Source organism: Panicum virgatum, chromosome 5N (genome assembly GCF_016808335.1).
Source record: "Panicum virgatum strain AP13 chromosome 5N, P.virgatum_v5, whole genome shotgun sequence".
Lineage (NCBI taxonomy): Eukaryota > Viridiplantae > Streptophyta > Magnoliopsida > Poales > Poaceae > Panicum > Panicum virgatum.
In genome coordinates, this window is record NC_053149.1 from 63,085,043 (window position 1) to 63,108,068 (window position 23,026).

The 23,026-nt window shown below is 45.5% G+C and overlaps 3 protein-coding genes across 9 annotated transcripts; all 3 read right to left on the reverse strand.

Moving 5' to 3' along the window:
* Positions 1-2,824: 2,824 nt before the first annotated feature.
* LOC120676685 (metal tolerance protein 5) lies at positions 2,825-8,003 on the reverse strand. Of its 2 annotated transcripts, XM_039958013.1 has the most exons (7): positions 7,462-8,003; positions 6,361-6,476; positions 5,970-6,215; positions 5,443-5,523; positions 5,091-5,324; positions 4,237-4,583; positions 2,825-3,108 (listed from the first exon to the last, which is right to left on the reverse strand). In XM_039958013.1, exons 1-7 carry the CDS (start codon positions 7,682-7,684, stop codon positions 3,105-3,107), a joined length of 1,251 nt encoding a protein of 416 aa, XP_039813947.1. In that variant the 5' UTR covers positions 7,685-8,003; the 3' UTR covers positions 2,825-3,104. The 2 variants fall into 2 exon arrangements, with proteins under 2 accessions (XP_039813947.1, XP_039813948.1); XM_039958014.1 differs by lacking the exons at positions 2,825-3,108; positions 7,462-8,003 and adding an exon at positions 7,437-7,459 and having other exon boundaries at positions 4,058-4,583.
* A 3,416-nt stretch (positions 8,004-11,419) lies between these two features.
* Positions 11,420-17,379, reverse strand: LOC120676683 (serine/threonine-protein kinase AFC1-like). Of its 6 annotated transcripts, XR_005675956.1 has the most exons (14): positions 17,014-17,341; positions 16,175-16,352; positions 15,434-15,460; positions 15,102-15,255; positions 14,971-15,019; positions 14,774-14,888; positions 14,495-14,586; positions 14,038-14,194; positions 13,856-13,920; positions 13,624-13,721; positions 13,377-13,482; positions 12,989-13,266; positions 12,740-12,862; positions 11,420-11,745 (listed from the first exon to the last, which is right to left on the reverse strand). XR_005675956.1 is itself a non-coding variant. In XM_039958012.1 (12 exons), the coding sequence occupies exons 1-12, from the start codon at positions 17,122-17,124 to the stop codon at positions 13,114-13,116; spliced, it is 1,305 nt and encodes a 434-aa protein (XP_039813946.1). In that variant the 5' UTR covers positions 17,125-17,379; the 3' UTR covers positions 12,001-13,113. The 6 variants fall into 6 exon arrangements, 1 of the variants encoding a protein (XP_039813946.1); XR_005675955.1 differs by having other exon boundaries at positions 12,740-13,266; XR_005675954.1 differs by having other exon boundaries at positions 11,456-12,862; positions 17,014-17,332.
* A 3,864-nt stretch (positions 17,380-21,243) lies between these two features.
* On the reverse strand, positions 21,244-21,815 carry LOC120674412. Its single transcript, XM_039955601.1, has one exon. The coding sequence runs from the start codon at positions 21,746-21,748 to the stop codon at positions 21,485-21,487; it is 264 nt and encodes an 87-aa protein (XP_039811535.1). The 5' UTR covers positions 21,749-21,815; the 3' UTR covers positions 21,244-21,484.
* Between the last annotated feature and the right edge of the window lie 1,211 nt (positions 21,816-23,026).

A 23,026-nucleotide genomic window follows, 5' to 3' on the forward strand; every position in this document is an offset into this window, starting at 1 on the left:
GTAATCCCGTCTGTCATTTCGAATCCATATTTATGAAATAGTAACATTGTTTTTTAATTATATGCTAGGATTACCCCGAGGACACGGAGTTGATTAACAAAATGATACCAAATTTCCGTAAATTGGTATGTATCTTCGGTGGTGGACTTATGCCGCAAACTAGACGAAGGAGGCGGATAAGATCTTCGGGTGATAGTACTTGGCCTACGCAAGAACAGATGCCCGGAAGTTCGTCAAGTCATGTTGCACCACCTGCAGCACAAACATGTGTTAACTGGGATGATGACATGGATGACTTCATGCCCCCCAAACCATGGCCTCCAACACATGATGTTCCTCCTCATGTACATGAACCTAGAATCAGAAAGGAGACAAAGGGAAAGGCAAGATGTTCGTCGAGCCATACTACACCACTTGCAGCACAAACTTGTATTAATTGGGATGATGACATGGATGACTTCATGCCCCCCAAATCATGGCCTCCAACACATGATGTTCCTCCCCCTGTACATGAACCTAGAATCAGAAAGGAGACAAAGGGAAAGGCAAGAGGTTCGTCGAGCCATACTACACCACTTGCAGCACAATTAACTGGGATGATGACATGGATGACTTCATGCCCCCCAAACCATGGCCTCCAACACATGATGTTCATCCCCCTGTACATGAACCTAGAATCAGAAAAGAGAGAAAGGGAAAGCCAAGAGGTTCGTCGAGCCATACTACACCATCTGCAGCACCACCATCTGTCAACTGGGATGACGACCTAGATGATTTCATGCCATGATCTATAACATATGATGTTCATCGGTTTAAGATGTATTCGCATTTAGTATTGTTAATGTTGTATTACGCTTGTATGTATGTCTCGTACCAAACTTGTATTCACTGGACATATACATAATGTCGAGTTTGAATCGTACTTAGTCGTAATGGAGCATCGAAGTATAAACATACCATCTATTGATTGTAATGGAAAATACGAGAGTGATCAGAGGCGAACGTTGAAGTGTATAAATAAGTGGTCCACAGCTGGGCGTCGGACCCTCTTAGGCCTCTGCTGGGCACGGACATGGCCCTCGGAGCTTTTAATGTCACTAGAATATTAAAAAGCACACATGCAATTAATATAACGATAAGAAATAAGAACTAAGAAATGCATTACGTAATGTGAACCACCAAATTTTACATCATAATACAACGATAATGAAACACACATCACACATGCACTGGCATGTCAGAACCCGTTGCAACCCATCTTGCTTTTTGTTCCACAATGTCTTTTGCCTGCTGCGACTGCACGGTGTCGAACCACTGCATAAAATCACAAAGAGACGGAGGAGACTTTGTCCAACACAAGTTAGAATCATAACTCAATGTTAGGTCATATAGAAAAATAGCGTATGTTGTCCTGCTACCTTGGCCCGGTCTTTGCCATATCGCTTAGGTGGATCATATTCGTAGTTCTCACACATAAAGAACCTCATGTCGTAGTCATCTCCTAAAACCTCAGATTGCATGAACTTGCATAACGAACCGCAGAAGCACATTGGCACATCAATTCCTTTGGGTACGGTGGCTTTACACTTGCTCCACGGAATGTAGGTTGATCCTGACGAAGACATTGGCGCTATAGTGTGGTGCGCTAAATAACAAACAATAATTTAAGCAATGCACATATCGTATACCAAATCGATGCGTGAAAATATAGGTACTGTTATAATTGTATTGTCTTATACTGCAATATCAATAAGTTACTATCATAATTCTATTCTAATGTATAATTATTTTATTTGAAAAAGTCTGTAATAGTACTGAAATTGTAATACTAAACCAGTGTTCTAAAGCACCAAATCTAATTCAGCTAATTAAATTAAATTGTTATACAATATCAATGAAGTTATACGGAAGTTACCGGTAGATCACAAGTGCGGAATTCGGCAGAGCTTCGCCGCTTCCCTTCTTCTCACCCCTCTCTTTTTTCTGGATTGTTTTGGATTTTTTGAGGTCAAATGAGAGGAGGGAATGAGGGGGAGGCCTTATATAGGCGGCCTGACCCGGTCGCCCGGGGGGGCGATAGCCCCCCCCCCCCCCCCGTCGCCCGCAGGAGGGGCGACCGCCCCCCCCTGGGGTGGGCGACAGGCCCCCCTTTTTTTTCTCCAGGGACTTCGTTGCAAATTGGAAGAAAAAAAATTACATTTGAGCCCTGTCGCCTCCCATAGGGCGACCGGGGTATATTTTTGAAATTTTCCAAAACGGACATATATTTTTAAAATTTTATTTTTTTAAAATATAAAAAAGAAAGAACCGCGTCAGAGAGAGGACCCTACTGCTTGCTGTCTATGGCCCAACGCCCCAACCGACGAGGTCGCAGGAGAGATAGGGAGGTTGAGGCTTGACAGAGGCAAGGCCCAAGCCCGGTAGCGGTGGAGGAGGCACGGCGGGAGAGGAGAGGCGAACGCGGCCGTGTAGGGCTACTCACCTGATACGATTATCTAGTTTTCTATTTTAAAAAATTAAGCAATAAAACTTGCGCTGATATTGACCTAAAAGAGAATTTTTGGTCTGGTCATGGTTAATAAGAGGGGATTTTTGGTCTAGTCACGGTTAAAAAGTAACAGATTTTGGATTTCGAGGAACGGAACAGGTGGCTAGTCGCAAAGCTCCATACGAGGTTTCTTTTTCTTTCAAAGGTTGCAGACTACTAGCAGCGTTGCGTATGTTAGCTGCGAGTCCACACTCGTGGTATCATCATCGTCATCACTACTACGAAATTTTCAAGCAGGGCAACTCGTCAGAAATACTGACCGGGTGATCCCAGGCATTGACTAAAGTGATGCTGAAAGTATATATGATCATATAGAAATACACAGCTCAGTTATCGGCCCTCAGGCAACCAGATAACACAGCAAAAGAGCTGAAGACCGGTACAAAAGAGGCCCTCATCTTCCACTAAAAATGATATTGCAATCTACCGGGGCATCGCCGCTTGCAGGCACTCTAGAATGCACAGTTCCCATCGCATGTACCCCAATGGTTTCTAACGACGGCTGACGAGACGAGCACCAGGTCTCTGAAATGGTTTCAGCAATGACACTTGCAGGCTACGAAACGCGGATACTCCGCAAAACTCACGTACCCGTGTCGGATACCGTATCGGATATGGATATGTCGCGGATATGGCCGGATATGTATTCGAGACGTATCCGACGAAAATACGATTTTTAAATAATAAAAGAAAGTCGGATACTTCCCCGATACCTTCCCGACACGCGGGGATACCTCCCAACCCTAATCAGTCATTCACTTCGTATAAAACTCCTCTCTCTCCAGTTGTGCCCCTCCCTACTCCCGAAGCCATGCCCCTCCCTACTCCCGAACGAGCCGCCACCGCCGACAGGCGCCCCCTCCTCCCTCGCTCATCCCTGCTCGAGCTCGCCGGAGCTGCGACGGAGGGTCCCCGCTCGGCGGCTTCCCCTTCCTCTCCCTCTCCGGGGACGGGGAGCTCGGAGGCAGAGGTGCCTCTCGCAGCAGCTCCTCCTTCCTGCTGCCACCGCGCGCCGCCGACGGGCGCCCTCCTCCCTGCTCGAGCCCGCCGGAGCTGCGACGGAGGGTCCCCGCTTGGCGGCTTCCCCTTCCTCTCCCTCTCCGGGGACGGGGAGCTCGGAGGCTGAGGCGCCTCTTGTAGCAGCTCCTCCTTCCTGCTACCACCGCGCGCCGCTCGTCGCTCCCTTGCCATCACCGCCGCCAGGCCACCCACCCGTGCCTCCTACCCCTTCCCCGCTGCTCGTCGCTCCCTTGGTGGTGCTGCGCCGCCGGACCTCGCCGCTGGCGAGCCACCATGGCTGCCAGAGCGCGCCTCTAGACGGGCCGCGCGGCCGCCGGAGAGGGAGAGAATGAGCCGCGGCTGTCGGAGAGGAGGAGCCGCGGCCGCCGGAGTTGGCCGCCAGCCCGCCAGAGAGAGCGAGAGGTTGGGGAAGATGACCAGCATCCGTTCAAGATAAGGTTGGTTCTTTTTTACTTACATATGAATATATGAGTTTATGACGCATTATAGTTTCTGGAACTTCTATTTTCTCACGTTCTAGTCCCTGGAACCTTTATTTATTTTTAATTTATATATATATTAGCGTATCCCCGTATTCTTGTTTTTGGAAAAATGGCGTATCGGAGTATCGCCGTATCGCGTACCGGTATCCGTATCCGCGTATCTGGGCAACATAGCTTGCAGGCTACTTCTCGTGGGACAGCGCGTGCTCGGGCCGGTGGGTGAACTCGTAGTCGAGGTGCACGAAGGCGCGCTCGATCTCCTGCAGCCGCTCCAGCTTCTCCTGCAGGGCCTCGCCGATGTCGTGCGCCTCCCGCAGCGGCATGTCCGACGGCAGCACGATGTCCACCTCCACGAAGTAGTGGGAGCCGAACGTGTAGGCGCGCACCGTGTCGATGTGCCGCACGGCCTTGTGGTGGTTCCAGCACAAGTACGTCAGCTTCTGAAGGTACTCCGGCGAGGCCGACTGTCCCACCAAGGAGTGCACGTTCTCCAGCACCGTCATCGACCATGTTCTGATTGTGTAGATTGCAAGCTGCAAACAAAGAGGGATGCTGTCAGTATCTGAAATTTGCATTCATGGATAAACAGGCTACTGTCAGTATTGCTCACGTATCACAAATGGTTATGGAATTCTTGTAAGTTCCAAGTGCAATCGCTGCCTATGCCTATGCAGTATTCCCATTGAAGAGTTACAGTAAGTCGTCGTTGCTTATCCATCTATGTCATGCAACGAGCGATAAGTCAATCTTCTCTTGTATTCTTCCATCAAAAGCTAAGCATTCTATTTTTCAAGACGATTGCCACTCTACCAGTCAAAAAGATTTCAGGCCCTAAGGTAGACCGCGGAACCTACCAATCCGGAACTAAAACCAATCAGTGGCTCAGTGTCACCAAACAAAGTTCAGATGTCATCACTATAGGTGCATCACTAGGTGTAGATGATTATTAATTTTTTAGACCAAACTAATACTAATCACTAGGTGCTACTTATATTGCATATAGATCAGTGCGAATAAGATGAAGTATCTCGCATACTTACAATTATTGCACCAACTGGATCAATCCAGCCCTCAATATAATTTGCAAGTAGTGCAGCAACCAGACCAATTACATTGGTGATGACATCAAAAAAGTGATCCTGTGCATATGCCTTGACAATTTCATTGGTGAATGAGCGGCAATATATCACCAGGGCAAGTTTCACTAATGTCACTGAGATCATGATGTCCACAACCCACTTTTCCTGCTCGCTTGTTAAGCTGAATTCATCTTGCTGGAGAATGAGTTCAGAGATAATTACCAAGGGCAAACAAATAACATGATCTACAGAAGTAGAGTGATAATAAGGCAACAAAAAGCAACGGAAGTAAACATATGCCATAGATACTTACATCAGACACCAGTGAGCGCATTGATTCTAGAATGATCTGGAGGCCAAGAGTTGCCATAACAGAAGCAAAAACAAGTATTCCCTGAACAAAACATTTTAATAAAATCTTTTAGTAGAGTGAAATGAACTATACAATCGTGATTGCATATATCACAAGAAATCCAGATAGATAGGACTCCAAAACAAAGTTTTTAATTCAGCATTGGACTAATACCTAGAGATGTCTTAGAAGCAAAGAACATGATTTCGAACTATTATACTTCATAAATCACAAGCTGTGTCATATTTTGCTTTTCCCTCTATATGTGCTTTCTAGAAGAGTATTTTTTTAGCATTCCATATTTCCTTTATGAGTTAATTTCTGCTTGTGCTTCCATGATAAGTAGCTGAAATACATGTACAGCATACTGAATATTGAGATGGTTGGATAATTGTGTTCTCAAATGTTCAATCGAACCCAATACAGAACTATATAAAGAACAAATGAGCCAACAAAAATTTGGAAGTGCAGGTTGTAACAAAACTCACCAGTGGCTGCATGCGCTTTTTACCAATTGGGTATCTGTAGGGGTTTGGAGTTTGCATTGAAAAGGCAGTAAACCACAAGATAAACCCTGACAGTAAGTCTAGAAGAGAATCCAATGTTGAAGCAATAATAGCAAGTGAGCCACTGCGTATTGAAGCATACACTTTTGCAGCAAAAAGGAGCATGTTTGCAATGTTGGACAGCCGTATTGCTAATGTCTCACTCCTAGCAACCTTTTCACGCTCTTCCTGTGGGTAAATAAATCGGTCACCAGTGACAAATTGAGATCTCGCTTAAAAAATGTGGATGTAAATGCAACAAAAAAAATTTGTATCATTTAAATTCAAAGTAAGCTGTCCTCCCCGATGTCAAAAGAAAGTTTATAGAACAAACCTTGGACATGCCAGGAAGGAAACCACGGTCTGTAAGCGTATCCATCTCATTAAAACCCTCCAGCATCTCTACTTGTTGTTGGTAGTACTCAGCAACAACATCCTCAGGACCTTGAGCTGTTGACAGAAGAAAAAAAATTAATAGAAAAACTTGCTTTTGCTCAAAACTAAACAGGAAAATATGTGTCAGGTTCATCAATGCAAGTCAGTCAAAACAGCCAAAACATATTATGGCCAGCAAAATGAAGGTATTATTAGACTATGCGCATGTAGCTTTGTTGTTGCTAAACTGACACATCAAAAAATAATTCTGAGTTGCCCTTTCCGTTTATATAAAGATTGGGACTAGACAGGACTCATGTAGGAAAATGGAGAATCCTAAATGAACTGAGATGAGAATATGACTTGTCATTCAACTCCACTAGCTAAAAGTGTAATTCAAAAAAGCAAAAAATCTACAGATATCTGGGGAAAACAAAACTTGGGAAACATACAAGCGGGCATCTCACGTGCCATCCGAATGTCCTTTACTCTTGTAGCCTGATTTGTCAGTTGCCACTTAACACATACCACCCACCAACCAAAAAATTATATTTTTTTCCCCAGGACTTCTGCATGTGCGACCAAGAAATGAGTACCTCACGTGATGCAGACTACCCTTCCCCATATCAGCCCTGAAAAATGTATACCCAATATCCAAGAGTAGCATTTGCAGAAAGCTAGAATTATACTCAACGGAAGCATACATTTGCTTTGGGTTCCCAAAGTGGTGTAATAGCAAATCGGTAAGAACTAGGCCGCATCTAGGCCAACACTACCTTAATATCCTAATTCGATCCACAGCTCCGGACTAAAAAAAGAATCCAGCTAGTCCGCCCTACCGTCAAGGCATCAACTTAGCTCTTACTGCAACCCAAAAAGAAAACTGCAACTTTTCTATGCAGAAGTAGTGGAAAGCGACTATTGCATCGCACGAAACAAACCAAGTTGACGAAAGAAAAGGGACGCATAAGACCAGATCGATCAAACCCAAAATCAACACAGGGAAAAAAAACCGTCATGGAAGCAAAGCAATACCAATGAGAGAGGCAGAGAGGAGGACCTAGGACGCCGAGGCAATGGTGGAGCGCGCCGGCCGGCGGCCTGTCCTGCTGGTGCCCCTCCGGCGGGCGGAACCCCTCGAAGTTGAGCCGCCACGACTCCCCCGCCGCGGCGGGCGCGCCGCCGCCGCCGCCGTTGCCAGCCTCCACGGCCGAGAGCAGGAGGAGCTCCTCCCCCTCTCCTCCGTCTGCCCCCGCCGCCGCCGCCGCAGCAGCAGCAGCCATTCCCGAACCCTAGGAGCCGGCGAGCTTGGCGCGCCGCGCTTCGAGCCGCACGTCGCACTCTTCCCTGTCAGTTGGCACGGCGGCGCACGAGGTGCCGCAACTGGACTTCCTGACCAGTTGGTTGGTAGTTGCCAAGCAAGACGGCCAACCAAAAGCACTAGCCGAACCCCGCCCCCGCGTGCCCCGTTGTCCTGTGAATCTGCGATAAAGAGGGAGGCCAAGGCGAAGGCGAGGCGGGCGACGGAGTTGGGGCCCCTCAAGCACGCCGCGGTGGCTGCGCTGAGCCTATGAGCCCGGAGAGGCGGCCGCCGTCGAAGACCGGTCTCTGACAGGTGGCGGGTTTAGGGTGTGTTTGGTTCGCTGGCTAAGGCGCCGCATACTAACCTTAGTTGCGCATAGTAGTATCGGAGGCATGCATTTGGTGAACAGCTAAAATTAGTCGACCACACTTTCTTAGACGCGGTTCCATCGACATGCCACACAATTTTCACACCGCACCTGTGGCGGTCGATTTGAGCGCCGCACCTGCGGCAGCATGCTAATCTTAGGCGTGGCGCGTTAGGTAGCAAACCAAACATGCCTAGTGTACTCGGTGTAGGGGGTGCCGGGGCTGATGGGCCAGGATTCTACCGGTACCGGTGGATAGGGGTTTATGATTTGAGAGGACTCGAATCTCCCAATGCTAATTTTACAATCGACCGGTGATTCTCTTGCTTCTAGTCGACGACGCGGACGCGCGTCCGGAGCTGGGAGCCCCACCATCCAATGTTTCTGTTGGCCGGTGATTGGTTTTCCTCCGTCTTTCTCTCTCATTTTGTTTCCCTTAATTTCTATATCTTGCCTCCGTCCAAATCTTGCATACTTGCCACATGAAAGTGCGAAGCTGCTTTGACTCTGCGACGAGCAGAGGCTGCAGATCGGCATGCTCCGACGAGCCGGATAAGTGCTCCAACGCTAGTCCGTCAAACTCCGATTCATGCGCCGGCGAGGTGAAGCTCACCAGCCTTTTTTTTATCTTTCCAAAGTTTGTTCTATAACATTTGTTTGCAATTTTTTATCCTTCCAAAGTTTTGCTCCAACTTTTTTATTTTAGGATTTCTCTTTATATTTTTCCCCTGATTTTTTTGTTTCAAATTTTTGACACCAATGCTTGTCTCCAAAAGTTTTTGCCCAAGTATTTTTGTGTTCTTTTTTTCTCTCCCACAAATCTTGATTCCAATTTTTTTGTGCAAAATGTGTTTCTGAAAATTTTGTTTCCTAATTTTTACTCCAATTTCTTTTTTCCATTTTCAGCGTTCATAATATTTTTGGACAAAAAATATTGATTCAAACTTTTGCTTTTCTCTTTTTTCCTCGAATTTTTCTCTTTTTCACAAAGTTCTGTGTGTTTTTTTTTCTTGAATTTTTGCTCTGCCACAAATTTTGATTCCAATTTTTTATCCAAAATTTATTCGGAATATTTTTGGACAAAAAAATTGATTCAAACTTTTACTTTATCTCTTTTTTTGATATAAATTTATTTATAATTTGCATTATGTAAATTTTTTATACTTATCTAGTTGTATTTATCAACTGGATCAATCGTCAGGAATATAATTGGACGAGCTTACCAAGCGTGGCGTGGGATTCAATCGGAACTAGATGAATCCATTGCACATTGTATATGCCTGTAGAATAGTTCGGTGGGAACTAGCAGATTAATTTATGCACATTCATGTAGGATAGCTGGCATGCGGAAACCTGAAGATAATGGGACGGACCGACAGAGTGCTATCATCATTTGCACGTAAATTTCCGAAAACCGACCGCACGGCATCTATGTTTACGGGCGACCGTAAAATAGCTGCGCCCCTCGAATCTCGCGGTTGCGTGCGCGCCGGAGGACACGAAACAGCGGCGCGAGCGGCAGAAATTACCCCAAATTTTTCTTCACGAAATGAATCTGACCCTTGCTTCGCCGTCAGGAAACTGCCGCCGTGCTAAACGTTGCGATAAATAAATAAATATATGATTCGATACATCAGATTCGGTCACCATATTCGGTATCAGTTAAAGAGCCAAGTGCGGCGTATTTTCCACAAAGCTCCTCACCAAGTTTGGAGACCAATTCAACTCTGAAACTACGGTAGGGCAAACATTTTTTTTTTCAGCGCCGATTTGCTTGGAATCAAACGCGGACACTAACCGTACAGTGCCACTTCCTTGGATCGACTGCTGGTTCAAGCCGGCAAAAACACATCTCTGACGAGAAGTCAGGAGCGTGGGCACGAGGTTGCATAATTCAAAATTCCAAAAAAAAATTCCGGCACCTGCATAGAGACTTAAATCTAGACGAAATAAAAAACGCATTGCACAGTTTGCCTGTAAATCGCGAGACGAATCTAATGAACCTAATTAGGTCGTAATTATATGCTAAATTGCTACTGTAATGCTACAGTAAACAACCTCTACTGATGGATTAATTAGGTTCATTAGATTCGCCTCGCGATTTACAAACAAGTTCTATAATTAATTTTATGATTAGTCTATATTTAGTACTTCAAATATAGAAAGATTCTCTTTCAAAAACTTTACACGCAAATAAACAAGGCCCAGATGTTCCGGTCGTGCCATTTTCCTGATGGATGACGTACGGTGTGGCCACAATGGCCCGCTGCGTCGAGATCGCCGTATAGCTTTCGCGGGTCCAAGCCGAAGCCGCCCCAGCGCTCATCAGCCGAGCGCGCCGCCCCACGTCCGCCACGGAAGGAACCGTGTGGCGCCGGACCTCCGCGACGTCGAGGCCACCGGAATACGGCGTCCGAAGCGCTTGGCACGAGCGCCACGGCTGCGGAGCGCCGAGCCCGACGCGCCCCTATCGCCGTGCGCACGCGGCCGGCGGCCGTTTGCTCGTCTCGGGCACCCGGCGGCGGGGCCGCACGGTAAAGCCGCGGCCGTTTTTTTTTTTTTTGAACTCAGCCGCGGCCGTTGAGCGTGGATAAGAATAAGATGGACAGGTGCCCGACGCTGCGGCCGGAATTATCCAGCGTTGGTCTGCGCGCCAGTCAGCGGAGGCGGCCACCGGGTCTGGTCGTCTGGGCAGGCACACAGCGACGGTGATTGGATTTGGAAGGATCATCTTATCGGATGGGTGCTATACCATTTGGCAATGCGAATAACGTGAATTGCGTGGATATTCCCTTAGATTGTGTTTAAGGAAGAAGCGTAGCACACCAGAAGAAATCCAAATCCAAAGGGTTAGTTAAGGATGAGAGAAAGGAGAAACGAGTTAGGCCGCTGATAGGTGATCATGGTTGAGAGTCCCGGGTTGGTGAGGGTAAACTACAAAAGCTTCGGGGTCAATGAAACCAGAAGGAACGTGGGTCGGTGTGCGTGAATGGAACAAAATTTCGTAAAGCTCATCTGAGTTTTGACTGCTGCACGGAGCACGCAAACCCCTACCTCTATATACCGTATCCAGCACCTTACCACGTCAGCAGCACATCATCACCTGCGAAGCTCCGGTGCACCATACCGTCCCGATAGTAAAAGCTCCTATGGTGAATCCGAGCCAAGCCGATCTCAAGAAAACAAACCGGAAGCTGAGTCCAAAGGGCATCGGTGCTAGGGGCGCACGCGAGCTTCGGTGCACCCAGGGCGCACCCCTTTTTTTTTGCCGGGGCACCTACCCAAAGGTGAGTCGATAGCTCCAGTAGTGTCGATAGACTTGTTCCGAATTCTTGACCCAAAATATAATTCCTTCACTCACCGAGCGAATTGCAGACGTCATCCTTGTGTAATCATAACGTGATTAAACCAGATACCACACGTCACACAAGCAGAACATACATAGTAGCACATCCACAGGCACCTGTCCTGCGAAGATACGCATCCACACCCGGCAGTCCTGGTGCAAACTTGGCAATGCTGTAGCTGTGCTCTCGAACCAAGCTCGGGGCGACGAACCAAGCTCAGGGCAAATGATTACCTGAAATCACGTGGTCTAATGGTCTAAGCTTTAACCCCCAGAAGTCAGCCTGACTGCCTGAGTCATCATTGCAGTACAGAAGAGACGCCTGTCTCTGATGTTAACACGTAACAGTTTCATCAGCGTAGAGTCACACGCCACTGGGGGGAAAGACAAGAAAATTGCCAATTATAAAATATTCCTACTAAATAGCACGATTCCTGATTTCCTATGGCCGTGGTTATATATACCCGGTGTTTGTGCCGGCCTATTCAACGCAAAACATACTCTTGCTGAACAATGTGAAGGTTTTTTTTAAAAAAAAACTTTAAATGCCAAGCTACATGAAAGCTTTTCAATTCATCAAGTGTTAGCAAGAGAACAATGGAAATTGCCGTAATATTGCTCCAGTACAATAAAATAAAATAAAAAGTCTAAATAAATACCCAGGGAATATCAAAGTTTCATTTCAATACATTTAATACTACCAAAGTTCATAGAAAACCTTGGTGGGAGTGTAAGATGCTATCCATAAAAGGAACTGAACTGTTTGTTAGAAGCAATCAGTATATAATATTATGTTAAAATGAGATTTTGGAAAGAAAAAAAAAGCATAAATATGTCATATGACCAATATCACATGTAAACAGTTGATTTCATGCTCAAGCTGTTCGTGGACTCTCAATAACATGTAAATGAACTGACTGAAATCACACAGGATACGGCGTAAAGAAATACAAATACCCCCACATCCCAAACTGCTCCGGGAAAGTTGAAAGTATCAGCTGCTAATAAGTATTCTCGAACCAGGTTAGAGCCTAAAAGTTATCTAGATTGACCTCCAGCATCGAGATCTAGTCTTATGCCGACAATTTGACAGCTTTTTTCAAGCGTCACACTCAAGCTCAGTGCAAACCAAGCCTGACCATGATACAACAGCCAATCTCAAGCAGAGTCCAAACAAGTTGGGTGCACTTGTTTTGTGTCTGGACTAATTTGCGTATTTGAAGACAAAAAAGAAACACAAACAAACCAAAATATCCATGGCTTGCCACCTTGCACAAGAGTCAAGAAATACTCAACATCTAAATGCACGCAAAAATGATTACCTGTTGACAAGTATGCTCACCGAATACCACCATTAAATACAGTGTACCAGTCTTCCATGCAAGCCACTGGAATCCCATTTATCCTCAATTGACTCCACCTAGTTAGAGATTTCTGCATGCTACCTGCTAATACTGACGAGTCTGGTCAAAATTAGTTAGAATGAAGACAGAAATTTGTAAGAACGGGTAAATAACATCCAGTTAAAATGGATCAACTGACGAAGAACTCTGCTTATATACAACAATTACCTTTCACATCATTGAACAGAATGCAAGTTAGCATATTTTTCGTTGAACATCTCCACTTTTTTTTGTAGTTCTTACACATCAAAATGAAGAAATGCAGCATTGGGATTTTCAATCTCAGTATAGCCTCAGAAACCACATCTTCTGATGCATCTGGTAAAGAAAGGGTGTCGTAGAGCTTCACGGGCTTTAAGGCGCTCATTAGGATCATACCGAAGAAGTCCTTGAAGAAGATCTATTAGATCTCCAGCAGAATGATCAACATGTTGCATCACAAGATTCTGCATGGGTTGAATGATTAGAACATTTCAAAAGGCATACCATCATGCCAGTAGAGCAAAGAAAAAAACTGTAACGAGTAACAGATAAACTACATCAGAAAGCAGAGTACCTGCAGACGAGGCAATTTCCAGACTGCCTTCATGCTCTCTCGTGAGGCCGCCCCCTCTGGCCAGTCCAACCTTACTCCGCGCTTGAAGTACTTTTCAGCACGTCGACTGAAATAGCATTAATCAATGTGAGTAGCTAATCAGGGTAAGTATTAAAACGGAAGTCATCAGCTGCCTCATCTTAGAAGCACATCATCTAAGATTATTTAAAAAAACATTAAAAGGATAGGAAAGGACTGGTAGACATACTCAGCTCTGACAATCATATGCTTTGGCAAGGGTCCTAAGACCCTCTCCATCATAGCCAAATGCTCCAAATTTTCATGAGTTTGAAAGAGAGCTTCGCCCTAGTATTATCATGCAAAACCAAAAATGCATGAGGAACTTATCAAGACAAACACCACAAAGTTGCAAAAGCAGCAACAGCTATGGATAAAAGATTAATCAAGTTCTCAGATACAGAGAGGTTTAGGAAACTAACCGAACAGAGCTCAACTAAAATACAACCCACGCTCCACAAGTCGCATGGATAGTTCCACCCAAGACCTAAGAAGGAAAGCAGCACAGATCAAAATACAAAACAAAGCAATTCTAGGCATTGAGAAAATAAAATAAGGTGAATTGTCCATTTTGCATGGATTGGTGAGGAGGCGTTAAGTATACCAAGGATAACTTCGGGTGCACGGTAATGTCTTGTCGACACCACATAATTGTGGTCTTGGTGCTCAAATGCCGTACTCCCAAAATCAATCAGCTTGATTGCACTAGATTTTGGAAGATTCTTGAAGAAAGAACCATCCTTGGGTGGTCGTATAAAAACCTTCATTGCAAATCAAAAGGAGTTCAGAAAAAGATATGTATCCATGCACAAAAGAAATTAAGTTATCATTTATCAACAATTCCATCCACATTAGAATCTGATGAACTCCTAATTTTGCAATTTCAGAATCCCTCATATTCATTATCAGTGGCACAGGTGGACCCCAAATGGCATTGGCACATAAGGAATCACAGAAGAAATTCTATAGCAAAGATTTTTTTTCTGAAAAAGAACCATAAGTCCATAACCGATAAATGTCATAAAGAAACATAGAGGACAATTTAGGAGTACAGTAACAACCTTATAATCAGGCACCCTAATAGACTCCGCTGAAACAAGAAGAATGTTCTCTGGTTTCAGGTCCGTGTGAATAAGTCGCAAGTCATGCATAACTGCAGAGGTAAAACAAACATCAGCTGCTTCTAAATGGAAGGATCAAACACATCAAAACTAGCAAGTCCAGCTTGACAATATCATGCCAGACAAACTTATAGTAGTTTGGTTATTTAATGGCATCGATGGAAATTCAAAAGACTTGATGATAGCATCAAATGCAGCAAAAGTAGACTGAGTACTCACATGCAACAGACTCTAATATTTGTCTGGCAAATTCACGAACAAGGTCAATCGGAAATGAACGGTAGCTATTCTTTCGCAGAAAGTCATATAAGCTTGGCCCAAGCTTTTCAAATACCTGAAGAGATCATTAATCCGATATCATAACCTGAACATCAAAAACAAGAAAAGGGTAGGCTTCTTGATGCATATGTACTTACTATACATATATGATTACGATAGTCAAACCAATTCCGTATTTGCACACAACTGCAGGCATAGAACCATCGATGCAAATCCATCAACTCACAAAATGGGTCAATAGGTGAAATAAGGGAGGAAGATTTCTTACCGGCTGCCAGTAAAATCATGCTTTCCAAGTCTCTGAAGCACGTCAATTTCTATCATAGCAGCCTCTCGGTATTTCTGGAGGGAGCGCACAATCTTGATAGCCACTGCTTCTTGGCTTTCCAAGTCCCAGCACTCCAAAACTTGTCCAAATGTCCCTGTTATACAAAATTAAAAGATAAATATAGCATCGAAACAAGCACGGAGCCTGAGAGCATAAAACATCATATCTCCTCATCCTGTACAATTCAAACGGAAACTAAACATTCAAACTAAGAACCAGATCACAACAGAACGAGAAAATGGATTGAAGTAGATCAGACGAAGCACACTAACCTTCACCCATCTTGCTAAGTATCCTATCTGCAAGACCAGGAGAGCAGCGTTAGTAACTATTATAAAATAGCATACGAAACAGAACAAAAAATATAAAGAACTGCTAGAACAGATGCAAGGATCAAGCAGTTGTCAACAAAATCTAGAGGCCAAGACAAATACAGAATATTGAGATCAAGGTTTTAAAAAAACGCTAGACGCTAGGTGAACGCTAGCCTATAGTTTAGAGTTTTTTGTGATTAAACGTCTTTTGTGATTAAACGACACTGTGATTAAACGCAACGCTAGGCCAAAGTTTAGAGTTTAATCAAGATTAAACGTAGTTTTAAAATGTTTTTTAAAACAGGGATTGAGATTCTTTAGAGCGAATAATAAAAGCACTTTCTTAGGTTTTAGTTGACTGCATTTGATGAATGTGTTACTTGAACTTCTTAATTCAATGTTATGCAGTTCTCCTGCGTATTCGAGAAAAAAAATGTGTTACATCATACTGAAATGAACCAATGATTGGCAGATGAAACATGAATCTACATTCAACTAGTGATTAATTCATGAAGCATGAAGCTATGTAGAGCCAGAACACAGAGATGAAAACTCCATGGACAATACTGCAACTTTCAGCAATAGATAACATCTGAATGAAATTTCATCTAAACAAGCTATAGGTCAGAGATTCAAACCAAAAACAAGCAACCAGTGCAAGGAGCGTAAATGAAATATCATTGAGTTGTGGAAATATACATCTTGGTGTGAGATTCTCCCCAACTGCGAAAACATAGTGCCCATCCTTGTCATCTGGCCTCCAAAGAGGTGAAAGATTCCGTGGAAGTCCGGTGTAATAAATTGGTGGCGGCGGCACAAAAGCAGTCGCAAAATTACCATTGATTAGTTCCTGCCCACAATATAGCATCGGAATTGCCTACAAAAATATCAAGCCGTTTAAACTTCTTATTGACAACATCACAACAGACAACTAAAATCGACCATGATGGTACACAAAAAACTGAAGGCTGACCTCTTGTGTTTTGTGTAATGTTTAGAAACCAGTATATGAGTTGATGTTATCTGAAGTAGCAATTAATTTCGTTAAATAGCCACTAATTGAAGCTTGCATATTCCCACAGAATTTAATTTAGAATTGTAGATTGGTGCAACAATAGTGAAGCTCTCCAGATTTAATAACTGTTTTGTCTCTATAGCCTTTACTTGAGAAATTCACCCTGTAACACTTCCACATTCTATTCTAGAAAAAAAAGGGACCGTTATCAACTCCAGAGTTATGTTAGAAGGCTCCAAAAGCCAGAATAAGGTAACGCCTAGGTCATAAATTGCCCCTTATTTCTCTAAATAGCTCTTATCACGAGCGACCTGCTCCCACCAAATACACCACTAATTGGCCAAATCCCTACGATGATCCGCAACAACCGCACCGCAAATCCGCAATTCTTCGAGCTACATGCCCTGATCGAACATGCAGCCTCCAAATCTAGTGGAAACGGCGCCTAGATCTAAGCCAAAACTACCACCTCAACCCCACGCCCAGTAACCGAAGTTGGCGGTAAACAGCGCGAGTACGATACCTTGGGGGGCTGGAATACCGTGGGCGTGACATCCCAAGCGAGCCGGGGCCGCTTATGCGGCCGCTTGTCGGCGCCCTGGTGCGGGTACTCGGCGAGCCACTGCGCCTCCATTGCCGGCTTCGGAACCCTAACTGGTCACTCCATCCGCGGGTCCAGTCCGGCGGCGATTTTCGGGTGGAACTAGTGCGCGATTCGGGATGGAGAAGCCGAATCGGAGCTCAATTTGGGGGGAAAGTGGAGGAGGAAACGAAGCGGTTGTAGCAGACGAGGGGGGAGGGGAAGCTCGAGGTGGTGGTGGTCTGGTTGCGCTCCCTGGTTTGGTCTGACCCCCGCGGGAGAGGCGTCGCTAACTAGTTCATTTTTAGCTCAGTTGCATATCAGACCCTGAGTTTATGTCTTATTCGATTTTCTTATTGTCTCGTGAGACGCGTCTTCCATGCGAACTGGGGCGGGTGCAAATCCTGGGCCTATTTCGAGGGTCTTTCTGCAATGAGCCCTTGCGAATTCCCGTCAAATTTCGGACCTGTTCGGGTGGGGCCTGTCCTCCGCGGTTGGTGGGAAACGGTTTCGGCCCTTTGGTTTTCCCTCTCTTCTAGCACGCACGTCCGAAAAAAAATCTCACATGTTGATCTAAATAAAATTTATTTGTAAAAATTTTTTAGAGATGAATATAACTTTTCGCTATGAATCTAATGTCGGTAATTAATCGATGATTTACTACAGTGATGCTATAGTAACTATCCTCTAATTGCGTGGTCAAAGACTTCATTAAATTCTTTATGGTTCCTAGCGCGGTGGTTCTGAAGTTGGTTTTGTAAACTAACTTTATTTGACACTATAATTAACAATCAAAATACGTGCCAGTCCATTCTAAACAATAACCAAACAAGGCCTTCAACTTCCAGCCGTACCCGGTACCTCTGCAACTGCTTCGTTGGGCATCCTGTTCTGCTCTCTCGCCTTCTTCCAATTTCAGCGTTCCTCACAGATGGGTATCATGGGGGCATGCGCTGGATAACTCATGGGCAAATTGGTATTCTAAGCACGCCCCTCGTCTGGTTTTCCTTCTGGTGTTGCACTGCTTGAAAGCTCGCCGTGTTTAGGTCAAATCAATCGATTCTAGTCTGCTGATTCTGAATTGCAGTTTCAGATCACAGGCTCACAGCAATCCCAAGCCGCTGAGAAGTTGATTCCTAGATTGCAGATCGTAGTGCAAGCTAAAACACAACATAACATTTAGTAGTTTCATTGCGGATTCTAATCATAGATTGCAGATTGAATGGCTTTTGTAACATTTTTGGCATTTTGGGTGCAGGTATTCACTGTGTTCGCTTGGCTTCTCAGCCAACCAGCCAATAGTATTGTTCTTTCATACTAAATCAGCACCGGCCACCAGCTACCAGCCAGTCAGCAGTACTGTTCTCTCATAGCAAATTAGCACCAGCCATTAGCCACAGCCAAGCAAACACAGCGATTAAATTCAGAACAAATTGCCCGACTGGTAAGAAGCTGGCTGATTTCGACTAATTCAATAGTGTTTTGTAAGGAACAATAAGTTGGAATAAGCTGAAAGCAGGCAAGTTGTCGAACATTGGATTTATGCAAAGTTTGGCCACGTGGTTTCGTTTTGTGAGCGTTCGAGTGACAGGACCAGGGTTCAAAATTTCGGTGAAATTTCGGCGAAATTTCGGTATTTTTTTCGTTTTCGGTAGTTACCGGGAAGTGGAATTTCGGTAAATTTCGGTAAATTTCGTTTCAAAATTCAAAAATTCAAAAAAATTTGTAAAAAAATATATAAAAAATATGATAAAAAACTAGGTGTTTTTCTAAGCAAATAGGACTAGAACACACTCAAATCTAAGATCATTTGCTAGGCTAAAATTAACATTTGAAACCGTAATTTGAATGACTCGTCATTTCATGTGCAAAAATTTATTTTCTCCCCTCGACTTCAACTAGACTTTGGTTTATCATGATATTGGTGAGGTACCTATTCAATTTCATATGCATACCTACAACTAGGATGATGATCCATCGGCCGGCCCGGGTGGACTATACTCTCATCAGTAGACTAGTAGATCTAGTTTCCTCGTGCTGTCCAATTAGGCTCGTCGTCAATCTTGCTTCGCTTTTGCCTTTTGCATCTGCTTTTATATTATCATCTAGCAGCTCTTTTCTTTTGTATGTAGCGGTGAGATCGAATGAGATGGCAGCTAAAGCCCTCTGTCTGTTGTAGTCTATTATTCTTAACCAGGCCCTCGATCTGGCTCTTCTTCTAGCTTTGTAGCCGGTAACTGTGGAGACTTGGGAGTTTTTTTTTTTGAAGTTGTGGCCATTGCTGATACGTGTTAAATTCCATTGGCAATTCTTCTCCATTGGCAACTGCAGATTAAGTCAGTTGTGGCCTTTGATCTGCCCCCACTTCGTGGAAGAAATCTTTGCATTGCAATAGTAGGTCGGTGACTGTAACCTTGATTCCAGTGAATTTCCTCCGACGCCATTCCAGTCCCGAGGATAAGAAGAGAAGGTCAAATTTTTGCATCCACAGCATGCATGTGACCAAAATCTTAGGCCACAAGAGAATTGTCACCATCTATAGAGCAGGGAAAAACTTTCCGTTGGAAAACTGCCGGAAAACACACCTTTCAGAATGCTTTAACAATTCTCTATACAAATTGAATCAAACAAAAAATTCAAACACTGTCACATGAATTGATAACCAATTCAAATCATGTTTGTCCTAGATTTAAAACAACTTTCAATTGGATCAACTAATGTCCCTAAAAATTTATAGGAATATCCGCCATAACAAGAATAATAAAAGTCCAGTTGAGGCCTAAGAGAGAAAATGAAAGTTGTCACATGAAATGACAAGACTTTTAATTGGTAGTTTTTGAAATAATTAAATAACTTTCAAACCATTGCTCAAATGAAAAAGTTTCTGAAACAAAAGTTGTAGATCTCGAAAAACTGAACAAAGTTGGTATTCAAAAGTTTTTCATTTGACCTCGGGAACAGTAGGAAAATCACAACTGACATCATTTTCCGGTCGAAATCACCGAAATTTCGGTCGAAATCACCGAAATTTCGGTCGGAATTCACCGAAATTTCGTTTTTTGAATTTGAATTCCCTTTCCGTTCGGAATTAGCGAATTTCGGCGAAATTTCGGCTGAAATTTCGTTTCCGACAAACGGCGGGATTCGGAAAAAGAACGAAAAGGTGAACCCTGGACAGGACCGGGAGAATGGAGCTGCCAAACTCATGACCTGCGGAGGTGCCATGTGCCATCGAAGGGGAAACCGCGGCATTGCGCGGGCGGCTGCACATTTGGCAGCGCCCAGTTTCGCCCGGCACGCAGTGTTGGGCATCGATGCGTCTGAGAACCCGGTGTTCTCTCGTTTCCCGAAAGGTCAGCTAGTTAGGCCAGCCCGAGGCCGAGAAATTGCTTTCTGCGAATAAACACTTCTTTTTTCTGGAGGGTTTTTGAGCTGTTGTGTGTTCGTGCTGCTAGAAGTTTTTTTTTTAGAAAAAAGGACGCGCGCCGAACTTTTCCACCATGAGAAGCTGACAGCGACGCCTCATGCGTGATACGCGGCCGCATCAACAGGCAGCAAGCATGCGTTTGCACGAAGCGTCAGAACTCAGAACCCACCACCAGTCGCTACGGATCGCAAGAAACGCGAAACAGAGCTCGCTGGAAAATGCCCAAAAAAATGTAGTCTCACTTTCACTTCACCAGGATAAATAACAGCCGTCTAATCTCGCGCGAGAAGCGGTCGTCCAAGCATCACGCTCGCCGATCTACGATTTGCAACTAAGCGGGTTCGTCAGTGGTGATTCGTGACCTGGCCAGTCGGACACACTCGCTGGTTCTGCTGCATCCGTGTGTGTCCGTGGCCACCGCTGCCGGGAGTCTGGACGGACGCTTCCACCAGCACGAGCGGCGGCGCGGCGGCCGTTCCGAGGGCCAACTGCGTTCCGAGCAAAATCAGAGCGACCGAGGCCGTGGCCGCGTTCCTGCTCGCGGAGGCGCAACGCGGGTTCCCCACCTGAGGGAGAGACGGAGAGGGTTCCTCCATTCTAACTTGAATGCCGAATGCTATGGCTACAGACAGAATGCTTAATGCCCATTTGAAGCGTCCGCTCGCAGGCTGGTTGCTACTTGCTAGTATGCACAAACAGGACGGTGTCTGAAGGCTGTGGTGGGTTACTCCATTCTAACCTGAGACGCTGAAGATGAAGATTTTTGTTTATTTACTTCTAGATCAAGAGCAAGAAGGCAAGTACGAATTGATGTAGAGAAGAAGCATCGATACATCGCGGAACTCAAAGGACAGGACACCGGACTCGATCGGAACACCGCCACCTCCTTGTGCACCTAGCTGAACGCCCCGAGAATCAATGAACCAGCGCCGGAGGAGCGCGTGCACGCACCCACCAGCCGCTAGTACCACCACACGAGATCGTCCCCTACGCGCCGTACTTGTAGCTCCCGATGTCCTCCGAGATCATCTCCAGGTCCCTGGAGGCGACGGCCATGGACATGGCCCGCCGGTGGCGCCCCGCCTGCCTGGCCGCCTGCAGCTCGGGGGCGTCCGCCGCCGCCGCGGGCTTCCGCTGCTCGACGCCGCCCTCGGCCACGGCCGCCGGCACGTCCTCCAGGGCGAAGTTCTCCGGGAGCACGAACACGCTCTGCGACGCCCGCCGCTGGTGCCTGCCCGCCCTCTGCGACATCTTTTCTCCGCAGCTGGCTTAAACGACGACACGGCCCGGCCTCGCGCAGCTGTGGTCGCTAGGCTGCTTGTGACTTGTGAGCTGAGCTGAGGAAGAACTGGCCGCTATAAATAGCCAGCCCGGCGCATGCTCGGGACCGGAACGAAGGCAAATGTTTTTTCCCCCACGACCAGCTGAGCATCCCGCCAGTACAAAAATTGTACAGTAATCTGTACGCTCGCACCTCCGGCCTATGCGTATACGGATACGGATCCGACATCCTGACAGTTCCTGCTTCCCGAGGGCGCTGACTTGCGAAAGATGCATGTGCGTCCGCATGGCCCTGCCGCATTTCGTCAGGGATTATTGGGTCGTTATGGCTGAATGGGTTGGGTACTTGGGTGCTCACCTGGCGCCTCATCAGGATCTACATCAGCGAGCGGCCTATGCAGCCCTGGCTGCTGAGATCAACTTGGGCCTGCACGCTGCGATCAACTTGGCACGAGCTGTCTGCTGACTTGCCTGGAGAGCGTAGGGGCGTACGAGCTCTTGCGTATTTCCTGCTCGTCTACGATGTCTCCAGGAAGCTTCCTGCTTGGTAAACAAATGGTATTCGCGAAGCGTATGTACCGGAATCTTAGGACCGGGCTCGCCAATTTTATCGGGTCAGTGCTGCACTCATGATCCATTCTGGCCTTGTTAACTGAGGCCCACGTGCAAACCGAAAGAAGGAATCCGCCAACGGAATCAATCACAGAGTAATCACAACAGTAATGTTCATAAAATATGCCGGTACGGATCGAACTCCTGCCCTAACGGTTTCTTATTGGAAGTTTTCCTGAATAACACTAGCTCGATATATCGTCTATTCCGGATTTTCAGTACTAGCAAATCTGCAATTGATGATTCAATATGTCCTGCACTCAGTTTATATGCTCTATTATCACAAACGGAATCTTTTGTTTTTCTTGTTGTTTTGTTTTCTATATATACTAGGTGCTACAGCCTGATCGAGCTGGATGCTTGTGCAACCAGAAAAAAAGATTGTGAGGGCCAGTAGTGTTTAACTGTTAAAGATGGCGCCCGTGCACGTTAGTAGATTCCAAAATCCTGTCCCTCGTGTCCAGCCTCATCACATGGTCTGCTCGCATGGCTCCATCGACCGACCGGGGCATGATAAGCCCACGCTCGTACACAGAATTATTGGTGCCCCTCCGCTTGTGTGGGCGTCGCCAAAATGTTTGCTGCCGGAAATTAAAACGAACGAAATTTTGCAGAAAATGTGTGAGCATAGGTAAA